Genomic DNA, 12,954 nt, shown 5'->3' with positions numbered 1-12,954 from the left:
AGGAAAGAGAATACACACGTCATGCTGGTGGGGCTACTGGAGGAAGGAAAGGTGACATCAATACTGAGTTCACTCTGAAGTCTGCTGAGCTGACGTTCTCCATTATCTTCAACAGCTGTGCACTAGTCACTCAGAGCATTCCAAGAACTCCCCTAACACCAAGATACAGGTCAGCGAACAAAGAGAGAAATTCCCTGCTTTCTAAGCAGCTTATATTCTCATGAAATAAGACAAGAAATATATCTGGTGATGAAGACTATAACAACGAAAAATAAATAAGCCAGGATAAAGAATATTTGAGATGGGAATCAAGTGAAGAAACAAGGACCTCAGAGATACAATGACACTGGAAAAGAGGCCTAGATGAAATGAGGAAGACTAGAACACCAAGAAAATGAAATGAGTGAAAAGTTCAAACTGACAGTAAGGAAACCAATGAGCTGGATGTAGTGGGCATGCCTGTAGTCTCAGTGCCCGGGAGCCTAAGGCAGGAACACAGCAAGCTTGAGGCCAACATGGGATACAAGCAAACCCTGATTCAGAATAGCAATAGTCATGGCACTAATGAACAGCCACAGCAATATAACCACCTATGGCCTCAAGTGCTGAGGCCCTGCTATATGGACATCACCTCTTTTAACTTGTTTTTTCTCATTCTTTTTGAGACTGGGTTTCATGTAGCCAGGCTAACCTCAAATTCATCATGTAACTGAGGAGGACCTTGGACTTAAGGCATGTCCCATGTCACTGAGATGTACAGCAGGAAGAAAGCTCACAAAAAGAAATGTTGATGTCTTAAGGGTTAACAAAGGGAAGTGGACAATAGAGTAACAGCCAGAGATACAGTGGTTAATTCATGAAATCAGGTCAGCAGGGAAACTGGTTACAAACAAGAGAAATAGAAGAAAAGAGGAAATAAGACATTCTTATGCTTTGTATCTTAAGTTAATTCAAGAGCCGTGCTACTGTAGCTTCAGCTGCACCGGGCAGACTCAGCCCTCACTGCTTTCTTCCTGCACTCCTCCCTGACTACTCTGCAAGGGGAAAGAACTATTGGTAATTTTCCACATGCAGTATTTTTGCTCATTCTATTTTCTCTGCTTGTCCCATTCCTTTCCAATCTACCCACCTGCCTGCAAGTTATTATTAATGGTTCATAGCCCACCCAGCTTTTACCTCTTAAGCCTCCTCACAGAGATTTCAGCCCTCCTTCTCCTGTGCTCATGCACTCTGCTCCCCTGCGTCACGCTCTAACCTATCCCCAGCAAGGGTCCCCCCAACTTGGAATCACTTCTCACAGATCCTGGACTTTGGGAATAGGGATATTGTCTTTTCATCTCCGTATCCATCATGTCACTGCACCTGATACAAAGAAAGTACAGAACCAGTAGGCAGGGAATGGGCGAACCACACACAGCGCTGTAGGACAGCTTTTAAATCACCTTCTTCCTCGGTCTCAGTCTCTCTCTCCACTCCTTTAACTCTTGGCTGTGCTCCTCATCTAACTCCTTCAGTTTCTGAGTCTCATGTTCAACCAACAGGTGGCATTTTTCATTCTGAAAATAAAGTTGGTATTAAAGGTTTTTTTCGGGTCAATGGAGCGATTTTTAACAGATATATGTTCCTCCAAAGTAGCAAATTGTTGATTAGATATCATGCTGTTATGGAAGTTCAAATTCTCCTTTAAAAACTAAGTGCCAAGAGTTATGAAATCATCTGTTTTATAAGTGTATAAATACCTTCACTGTTTTTGAAACTTTTATATCTTCTTGCAAAAAAACCCAAATATCATATATAAGAAAGAACTTAAGTAGAAATACATTGGGCTTTTGCTTTTCCAGTTGGTAAAAGATTTGGAATTAGTAAGTATTCTACTCCAGTAAATTAACCAAGTATACAGAACATCAAAGTTACCTCTGAAAGTGTAAACATTTCGGGCACTCACTAGATGGGCTGTACATTTCAAATGAATTCCAAAAACAGTCCTCTCTAAGGTCTAATTTCCTACTGAAAAAATTTCCCAATGTTTACCTTTTTTTTTTTCTCAAAACCAGAAAAAAAAATCAGCCAAATCCTTTTAAATTAAAAAATAAATAAATTCAGAATCTTAAACACACCATGATTTAATAATAAAAAGCATATTTGATGATGCTTTCTCAGGTTTTAATTTAGCTCATGCTTACATTCACCTTAATCACATGGAATAAAAACAAGGGTCCACAGCACTGCACGGCTCTCCCTTGAGCCCATGCAGCAGCCAGGCATCAATGCTCTGTCCCTTTCCTATGCAGCAAATTCTGGTTGGTCTTATTTTCTCCACATCAGTGGTATAAGCTACCCGGCCACCACGCATTCCGTTGTCAGGCTCCAGAACCTAACCTGCAGCTGATGTAGTTCTCGGACATTGGCTTCACACTGCAACTGGAGATCCCGCATTTGGCTCTCATGTTTTTGATGCTGAGCCATTCTCTCATTTTTCTGCCTCTTTTCTTCTTGTGCAGCAAACTATAAATAAGAAAAACAAAAAATAATTTAGATAGGAAGCAGGGTAATCTGTACATACTCTAGAGGTATAATTAATCAATTTAACAAAGCTTAAAAAACAGTAAACTAAAGCTGTAATCCTACGCTGTAACTCAAACCTCTAAGACCTAGGTAAAGGGAGAGGAAATGACCTCTGGTCAAGGCCTCCGTGCTCTAATGGCTTAATGATCTCCAGCAGCAGAAGATCATTTGCTGCCGCAGAAGTGCCACAGCCGGACATGGTTCCTACTTCAAAGTTGTCCAAGTCATCTCACTCCATGGTCTAAGAACTGTCAAGGGAGAGATGACTTTGCCCTCTATGGTCCCAAACAGGGAAGACTAAGTTGGTACATAACAAGCACCCTGCCCCATCCCAGAAAGTTAAAATAACAATCCCGAGGTGAGACTAAATGTCTAAACCCAATTATGAGGTACTTTTAAAGGTCATTCAACTTTGTTAAACCCTGAAAAAGAAGAGAATTATCTCTTAAGTACCTGTTTAATTTTTTCACGATCCTGATCTGGTGTGGCTGTTGAGTTAATTCTTAGACTTTTCTTAAACATGGCCATTCGTGTCTTGGCTTCACTTCGTTGAATCTTGGGCAGTCTCGCTCGTTCCTGAGTCTGTCTGTTTTTCAATTCCTCAATAAGCCGTTGATTATAACGCTGCATTTGTTCTGTTTCCTAAGAAGATTTAAACAGACTTGAACAGTTGCAGATACAACCTAACTCTCAGCACCCACAGACATATTCCAAGATGGCATCTGTTACTGTTTCTCATAGGTACCCTCTAGCTGTACAATGAACAACAAAATATTAGGCAAAAATAATTTATAGGAAAAGTTATTAATGACAGCAGTGTTCAGGAAAGAAATGTTACTAAGATACTTGAATTACATTGGAACCAGGAAGACACAAGATGAATATGACCATTTATAAGGTCTTTAAAACATTGTAATTGATAGAAAAGTTTACAATCAACATAAAGATTATAATCAAGTACTCAAACTCAAAAAAATTTAAGGTAAAAAAAAATAAAGCAAAGAATCTATTCTCTAAGAAATTAAGCTACAAAACTGAATAACTTTGTAAAGTAAAACGAACAAACAACTGAAGAAATTTCCCTTTCGTTCACCTTCTCATGGCGTTTAAGCAGCTGGTGTCTCTGCATGAAATACTGATCCTTAAGCTGCTGTTTAAGCAGCTGGTGCTTTTCCTGTAAGTGTCGCTCCTCAAGCTCCCAAATCGCAGCTTCTCGAGCTGCAAGGAAGTGGTTTTCAAAATGTCACTTAGTTCTTTTAACTAATGTCCAATGCTCTTCATTTTAATACTTACAGCAAAGAATTTTATATATTAATTTACACAAATAGATATTCTAAGGTATAAATAAAAGGTTACCAATGCAAAATAGCATTTATTATCATTTTTTGTTTTTAATGCCCTAAACTAAGAATGTCCTACCAGGAATGCCAAAATCCCACCTTAAAAAGAAAGAAAGAAATTAATCTGTTAGGAGGAATAAGGGCTTAAAATCCCATCCTATCATCTTCTCACTATGTTATTATATTCAGATAGATTAAATATTTTAATTTTTAGGTAGGGTTATTTGGGGTTTTTTGGGGGGGGGTGTTTTTGAAGTACTGAGAACTGAGCCAGGCCCCTATATCCGGGGCTCCATGTATACACTAAGTACATATTCTACCACTAAGCTGCATCTCCAATCCATGTTTTAAGTGTACTTTTAGAGACACTTCTGCTATATCTCACAGTATCTCTCAAGTTTAAAAAAGAGAACCTCTTATTTTATCTTTTCCTTGGCCACCCCAGCAAAGAAAAAGCACTCGACACTCTGCAATGCACACCTCAGGCAACGTCTGAGGCATTTTTGTTGTGCACACACACAGTGTGGACTCTCACATACCTCTCATGAGCTGTTGCTTGTTATTCAAGCACTCTCTCTCGATATTGGCCAACTCTGCCTTCTGTTGTTGGATGATCTTTTTCAGAGAGCCATCTAATTCTTGTTGCTGCTTCTGAACAAATTCTTGTTCCTAACAGACACAGTTAACCATCTGTTAATACATATCTACTAAATTAAACATTCAGTTATCTAGTGCTTATGTATTAGTGGTTAGTGAAGCTTCTTCCTCTCTGCAGGGGAAGAGTGATGGAGACTGAACCAGGGCCTTGTACATGCACGACAAGTACTCTAGCAATGAACTGCATCTCTGGTGCTTATGAAGATTGCTAAGTGAAGTTTATAAAGCTGGTGTGGTTTTAAAAATCACTAAAATTATATTGTACAGATAAAGCACAAATTTACTGGTCACCCAAATCTAGAAATGTGTTAGAATGTACAACATCTATTCACTATTAAGAATGATACACATAAAAAGTACACATCCATTCACAATTAAAATGTTCTTTTTCATTAACAGCTTTGGAAAAATAACAAATTATAACTTCTGAAGCTGACCATTTGCTCCACTATGGTATAACTAAAACAAAAGTAAGTAAGAAATTCCTTTTAAGAATAGAGGCAACTAAAAAAAAAGATCATCACAATGTTTAACCCTATTTTTCCAAGAAACAGACAGGTAGAAAGACTTTGCCTGAACTAGCAGTGGAGGACAGTGCTCATCGTCTACAGCATGTGCCTAAAAGAACACCAGTTTGGAGATGTAGTGAGAAACAATGCACGCTAGGCTAGAGAGATTTAAGTTAGGGCTAGGAAAGTGACACCATGAATCGACACACAAAATTCTTACAATGAAGGCATTCTATCAACACATTTGAGACTCACTAATTCACTTAATAAGTATTTGTTGAATGCCTACCATTTGCCAAATTTGTGCTTTTAAAAAGGCACAAATTAAATTAAAAATGTATGCATCTCTATCCCCCTTTGGCAGTAACAGAAGAAAGTGTTAAGTTCAAAGGATATACAAATAAAAACTTTAGGTTTATATTTTAGGGCTGAAACAACACTTAACCTACAGTCCTTTTCTCTTGTTATCCAGTGAACAGTCAAGGCTCAGCTCTATTTCAAAACTGTTCTTTGGGACTTGAACAGAGTCAGACAAGATCTGGACCACTTCCAGCCTGGTCCTTAGTGCACACAGGCCAAGAAAGCTCCTCTAAGAGTTGACCTATGGCAGTGCCTCTGGAGTTGGTCATTTCAGGCTGTGGTGAGGGAGTAATGTGGAGCTGCAAATGTTACCATCATTTCATCTGCATAATCATGTATGTTTTACTATAAATCCAAATACACAGAGCAGAAAGAAAGGCCAGTGAACAGTCACTATAAAATACAACTAGTAGTAGCACACCCATTTAATCCCAGTACCTGGGAGGCAGAGGCAGAGAGATCTCTGTTAGTTTGGGGACAGCCTGAGTTCCAGAACAGCCAGGGCTGCTATACAAAGAAACCATATCTCAAAAACAAACCAACAAAAACCTATTTATTTATCCATCTAGAATAAAAAAGCCTTTTATATTTTACTCAAGAGATGCGAAATCTCCATGCCACCTTTTAAGCAGTTAAATAAGGCGACCTACACTCCTCTTTTTCCTACAGCAAACATTTGTAATAAAAATTTGTTCCTTTTAACCTCAGATACAAAGTTTCTACTTGCAACGCTGTTCAATAAATGTTTAACCTGGAGATACAGTTAAGAGTTTCTTGTGGTTAACAATTTTATCATTGGGTTACATCATAGCTTTTTAAAATATCTGTGCAAACAGCTTTAACTAGTATGTATGTCGACTTTATATTTAGACTCAGAAGTCAAATATCAAAAGTATAAACTCTAGCCAATAAATATGTGAAACAAAAGGTAAATAGAAGCTGTGCACTAAGTGCGTATGACTTCTGTCCATGCCATTTGTGGGTGTGTCACTGCCCTTAAGATCTGGATTACACAAGGCACGAGTTCAGTTCAAAAAGTTTCTTGAGGTTCTCAGTACATGCCGGGACTGCTAGGTACAGTGCAACTAAAATCAATAAAAACAGCCCCAGAACACAAACTAGGGCTCAACAAGTCAGAGTCAGTAGGCAGTGATAGACTAGTGTGGGAATGCTTCCTGACAGGAGCTAGCAAGGAACATGGTTGCCACACAGCTGAACAAGCAAGCAGAGTTTAAATGACTATATAATTGGTGGGCACCACACAAATAGTTTATATTAAAGTTAAATTAATGTAAATTAATTACCTGAAAAAGACTCTTATACACAAATTAATATACTTTTTTACTTCAAATGAATGTGATTTTAATATTATTGCCCATTCATTAAATTTCTCAACTTCAAAAAGCAAATACAGTATGTTCACAATGGAATTTGTTAGTAGAAATTGCTCTTAGGAACAGAAACTAAGAGAAATTTCACGTTCTAAAAAGTCTGCATGGATTACATTCTGCCTTTAAAAATACCTATGTGCTTATGAGTAGAAGTCACAAAAATGAACAACGAAAGAACCCAAACTAAGAAAGCCAAAAGTCATTTCTAAAAATGGCCTCATGCACTATGAAGTCAATGACCTTTAGAAGTACAAATTCAAATTCTGCTAAGTAATTTTATCATATCAGTTAACTAACTGTAAGTATTAAAACTGCAGATTTGCATTCAAAAAACTATCAGAAAAGGTTATGACAAGTTGAACTATTTGTATGAAAATTGATCTTTTACTCAACAGATTTATTCAACAATGGTAATGATCAGAAAAGATTATAAATCATAATTTCTTGTTTAAAAAAAGTATCTGCCAATTGCTTTTTAAATCTAATTTGGAAATGTGGGAACCAGAAATGGCTGAAATCAAGTAGTTTATATCAAATATCACAAACAAAAATTACCATGTTATATTGGCTAGCCGTTTCTATGGGAACTGTGAGAAGGAATACAGTTTGGAATTTCAGACATAATTTCAAACTACAATGGAAATAACAACACCTCAATATTTACTACTGACAATATAAATAAATGGGGACAAATTAAACCAAAGTAAAATCACTACTTTTACCATGGCTTTTCTGACCATATCCATAATTAAGACATCTAAAATTATATGTAATCAAAATGTCACTTCACACACAGGTAAAAATCTAATCACAGCATTCAATTTCTCACATGTGCAAAGTTTATAAAACTCTACCAGGAAGATATTTTACTTTTCTTAAAAATCATGAAAATTTCAAGTTTAAAATCTATGGTGGGGAGGCAGAAAAATAGAGCCCTCCACTGCAAGTGTTCTGCTTCCAGCTCTTCTGCTGATGCCATAGAGACCACGGGTCTGGAGCAGATCACAAGCCTCCTGTGCCCACATACTACATCTGGAGAAAGAATATACTCCATCCCTACGTGAGGATGGTGCCAGTGAGAACCAGATGTAAAAACTCTGAAGAACACTGTTAATACTAAGTTCGTGCCAAACTATTATTACTGTTATTATTGGCATCAGCTCTCAATATTCTATAATTGAGTCAATGAAGTTAACAATGAAAGGCACATGTGAGTCAAAGAAGGCACAAGTAAAACAGAAGGCACCTCCCACAGCACGCGGACTTACGTCCTGCATTTGGGCGTTGAACACTGCACAAGATGACAACTGAAAAGACTGAATCATGACCTGAGCAACACCCTGTGGATCAGAATACAATGCACCTCCCAGGTGAGAAAACAGACATCTGAATGACTTTGTGTAAATGGAAACAATAACTGCACAAGGTCAAGTCAAGTAACAGAGGGACCTATTGCCCATCTGCAGAACAAAAGGTGAGAATTAGGTCAGTGGTTTCCAAATTCTAATGTGTTACTTACTTCTAAATCAGTGGAACTCCTTTTTAAAAGCCTATCCATGATGGATGGATGTACGGATGGATGTACGGATGGATGAACGGAGGGACAGATGATAGATAGACAAACAGACAGATTTTAGACTGCAAGGAGACTTGAGTGGGTACAACACCTGCTTAAGCCCCACGTGTTTGGAAGGAGGAAAGACTCTCAGAAAATGCTGCCCTCTAACAAACCACGGACAAATGACATATGAAAGAAACAAAGGGAGGGAAGGAGAGAGGAAAAAAGGGGAAGAAAAAGAGAGGAGAGGAAAGGTGGAACAAGGAGGAAAAGAAAAAGTCCTCTTTTCCACAGAGAAGTAACACCCCCAGCCCCATAGCCCTTGCCTGGAATAAGAGCTCCTAGGGAGACAGTCTGAAAGCCTGAGGACTAGGTGTCAAATATGTACCAGCTCCATGGCTACACAGTCTAGACAAACTGTAAAATTATCAAATTTTAGTAAATTTATCAAAGGAATAAATACTTTTGAAGTGCAACATCTAAATTTACAGAAAGAATTTATCAGTAATTTTAACTTTCATGGGAAAACAAAAACTCCTCCAAATTACATGGAGTCATTTAAAAAAAAAAGAGTAAACTAAATTTATAGTATAGGATCACTCAATTCATTCAACAATAAATTCTTATTCTCAACTCCTAAGTTTAATATACTTTTGAAACTAAAAACCATCCGTTATAGTCCTTAAGGCAAAACTATATTGCTATTACTTAGTATCTAGTTTGAAATCTAAACTAACCAAAAGCAAAGGTGGAGCCGGCAAGGACTCCCTTTCTCTTGTTCACAATGAACAGTAGGCCAGATGATGAGCATCCAGACCAGGCATAGTGGGCAGTCTTGACATGAGGCAGCATGGTATGCTGTCTGGCAATCCAGTATTTGAACGTGAAGCTGAAACTGTCCGGGCAACAATTCTGATTTTACATTTCCCTTTCTGTGCTTGTTTCCACACTGCTAAGACAGGGGCGATGCTCAGTGTGAGACTGAGCTGTGATATGTGGAGCATCAGAAAAAGAGATAGCCACACAGCAAATGCTCTGAATGTCACCATATCCTTCAACTAGTCATTCCCACACAGGACAAGACACAATGTCTCAGTGCCTTACAGCAAGAAAAATATTAATTTTATTCAATTAAACTGGAATGAATTAAAACTGGAAATTCTAGATCAGTTTCCTTCTTTTTCATAATACTAAAATGTTATCAGCTCTGAAATAACAATAGGCAAACAGTTTTAAAATATACTTACTGCACACGTGCACATACACACAAACACACACGCACACTTCAGTTGCAGTAAATGCCATGGTCCCTAATGGATTTTTGTTACTTCTGTTTCTTTTCAGGACCTATAAAGCCTAAAAGTTTAGGAATCATTTTTTGTTGTTATTACATAAAAACCACAGTAAAAGGACAATACATTGCAGTAACTAGAAAATTCTGTTAAAATATTCATTTATCTAGTTCATTCTTCTTGTAAAAATATTCTGCTCATTTGGCTGTTGGATTCTAAATAAAAAAATGAATTTATGAAAAATTTGTCTTTGAAGTTGATTATGTTTTTGATCTTAAAAGTAATTAAATGATGCCAGATGGTTGTGGCCTTTAATCCCAGCATGTGGGAGATAAAGACAGGCGGATCTCTGTGAGTTCGAGACCAGCCTGATCTACAGCGCAAGTTCCAGGACAAGCTCCAAAGCTACACAGAGAAACCTTGTCCCGAAAAACCTAAAAACAGTAATTAATAAATATATATATATTTTTTGGTTTTTCGAGACAGGGTTTTCTCTGTAGCTAACCACCTCCCGGCTAAAAACAGTAATTAAATGTATGATCTACCATTAATAATAAAATTTACCATTTTTATTCTAAATGGTTTCTTAATAGGCATTCTTTTTCTAAGCACAAACTTATATATCTACCCCCAACTCTGTCCTAAAGGTCTTCCAGCAAGCACAGGCACCACTTCTTAAAAACATGGGCTTCCAATCAGGTGGTGGTGGTGGTGGCGCGTGCCTTTAATCCCAGCACTCAGGAGGCAGAGACAGGAGGATCTCTGTGAGTTCAAGGCCAGTCTGGTCTACAGAACAAGTTCCAGGACAAGCTCTAAAGCTACACAGAAAAACCCGATCTTGGAAAAAAAAACCCAAAAACATAGCCTTCCATCATGATAAAAATCAGATAACAGTAGCCATTACATTAAGACATTTGTTTCTTTTATCTGGAATCAACTTTCTAAACATTTCATCTACTTTCATTATTAGCAATTTAAATGTCATCAAGTATAAATTCAACATTATTTAAAAACAAAACAAAGATCCTGGGTATCTATAGATGGGGAAAAGTTTAACGTTAAATAATAATTACAATTATAATCTCCTCTTTCAACCATGGCTTCCTGAGCCAAGAGAAAAGGCAGCTTTCTGGTTTTAGTAGCATTACGCTGCTGCTGTTACCTGAGCATGCTGGCTTTGTGCAAGCTCCTCTTTCCTGCGTTTCATAAACTCTTTTCTCAGTTCTTTGGGTGCTTTCTCCACTTCATTCATAACCTAAGTGTATGAGCATGCAGGAGGTGGGGAAATAATACTTTCTCCACAGAAAGCATATGAATATATGAGCAGAAAGCTACAAATCAAAATTAAAGTTGTTAAGATTCCTTTCAACATGCATTAGCACAAGCGTTAGTTGGTAGAAAAGAATAAAGAGACAGAACAGAAAGGGAAACACAGCATGCAAAGGCTCACTCATTGCTTGACTATCCCCACGTACCAATCAGTGAAGGAGTGCTCAGGGCATTCAACTGCCTTCTTGAGGGGTCAAAATTACAAACATACCTATCAATAGTCTTTGAAAAGCTAAACACATAAAAAGCTAACTCCATTTATAAAGTGCAAACTTTACAACTGACTTAGAGCATTCAACTGCCTTCTTGAGGGGTCAAAAATTACAAACATACCTATCGATAGTCTTTGAAAAGCTAAACACATAAAAAGCTAACTCCATTTATAAAGTGCAAACTTTACAACTGACTTGACGACACCAAAGGAACAGTTCCAGATGAGTCACTTCATGACAACAGGGGAGGAAAGGGAAGGGAAGTGGGACTTTAAATGGACAAGAGAAAAATAAATAAACACTAAACTTTTTTCATAAAGCATGCCATTTTATATATGGTGTGACAAAAACGAATATAGCTGATGACCTATAGGATTGGGTAATATTCTCTTTGGTGAAAATTGAAGCCAAGCTGGACAACATTCAAATCAGTAATGTAAGCACTCTTTAAAGTTTAGTAAACTATGATTTCTTACATCAAACAAAGTATGTTTTTAAATGAAGTATATCTTTAAATTTTTTTTTTAACCAAAAGTCTAAATATGACCTTCACCCACCAAAAGATCTATAGTCCAGATCTGAAAAACAAGCATGTGTATACAAGTAAAAGCACCAAAAGAGCCCGGATTCCAAATCACCACATGCCACTGGCACCCAAGAGAGAGACTGATTTTGATTTACAATGTCCTTAGTTCCCATCAGTAACTCCTCATGAAACCAAATCACCAGTAAAAGCAAGAAACTCCCCAAATGCAAGAAGTTTAGGAGTAAGGAAAAAATACACAATAAGATTATTCAATACAAACACATCATGATCTCAAACGTAACTAGATAAAATTCAAAACAGTAACTACAGACTTATTCATCTAGAATTAAATCTTTTAATTTAATCTAATACAAAGATTAGTTTCTCAACAAATGACCCAGAATTTTTTAAAAAAATGACAAAGATCTTTATAATAGTATATGAAGCAACTCTATAAAAGACATAATGACAATAAAAACAACCCTCTAGAAATGGTGGCTATAGGACATGAAGCTAGCTACACACCAGTATGCACATCTGACCTAAGGAAAACATCAAGTACTTGCTATTATTGTTCAGTCCTACTTGAACACATCCTTAAGATTCAATAATATGATATTCTGTTTTCTTCCTAATTAAATACTAAACTCAAATGCTAAAATAATGGTAACTGAAATACGTAATGAAAGTGAAACTACATTTCCCAATCTGGCTGAGATATTTTTTTCCAATCCTAATAGAACTGATCATAATTATTTTTCCCCTGGGGTTGTTTATTTATTTTCTGAAAATGTAACTCCTTCTCCTGCACTGAAGATAAGAACAAGTTGTAAATTATCACTGAGAATTGCTTGAATGTATTTTATTTTACGCTAGGTACAAAAAGACAACATATGGGAAGCCTCTTTACGAGATGATGACAATCAGCTCTATAACAACATGGAAGCAGCGCAGAAAAGCCAAAACCTTTTTATAATCACATGGTTTGTGCTATTTTGAATATCAAGCCATTCAATTCCTGCTTGGCAAAATGTCTAAGAAAATGAATAAATCTAATTGGGAAAAACTCAAACATCAAGTAATTCATAAATGATAATTCTTGTTGCTACTAGTAAATACCAATGATGTTAAGTTCTCTTGAAAAAGTACTTCTAAATAAAGCCCTAAATAGTTCATTAATAAGAAGTAAATGGCAGAATGAAATACAGCTTGGAT

At 36.9% G+C, this 12,954-nt stretch overlaps 1 protein-coding gene across 2 annotated transcripts in view; it reads right to left on the bottom strand.

Annotated features, from left to right (window-relative positions):
* Nucleotides 1–12,954, bottom strand: part of Slk (STE20 like kinase) — a 53,359-nt gene that overhangs the window by 3,755 nt on the left and 36,650 nt on the right. Inside the window, exons 13-18 of one of the 2 annotated variants that reach the window (XM_075974345.1) lie at nucleotides 10,835–10,927; nucleotides 4,445–4,574; nucleotides 3,659–3,783; nucleotides 3,019–3,207; nucleotides 2,380–2,505; nucleotides 1,443–1,556 (exon numbers count right to left, since the gene is read on the bottom strand). In XM_075974345.1, coding sequence (XP_075830460.1) covers nucleotides 1,443–1,556; nucleotides 2,380–2,505; nucleotides 3,019–3,207; nucleotides 3,659–3,783; nucleotides 4,445–4,574; nucleotides 10,835–10,927 — 777 coding nt within the window. The remainder of the gene's footprint in view (nucleotides 1–1,442; nucleotides 1,557–2,379; nucleotides 2,506–3,018; nucleotides 3,208–3,658; nucleotides 3,784–4,444; nucleotides 4,575–10,834; nucleotides 10,928–12,954) is intronic. The other variant, XM_075974346.1, reaches the window with a different exon arrangement.

This window comes from Microtus pennsylvanicus, chromosome 5, assembly GCF_037038515.1.
Source record: "Microtus pennsylvanicus isolate mMicPen1 chromosome 5, mMicPen1.hap1, whole genome shotgun sequence".
Taxonomy (NCBI): Eukaryota; Metazoa; Chordata; class Mammalia; order Rodentia; family Cricetidae; genus Microtus; species Microtus pennsylvanicus.
Note: the sequence above shows the minus strand (reverse complement) of the source record. Positions and strands in the feature narration are given on the sequence as shown.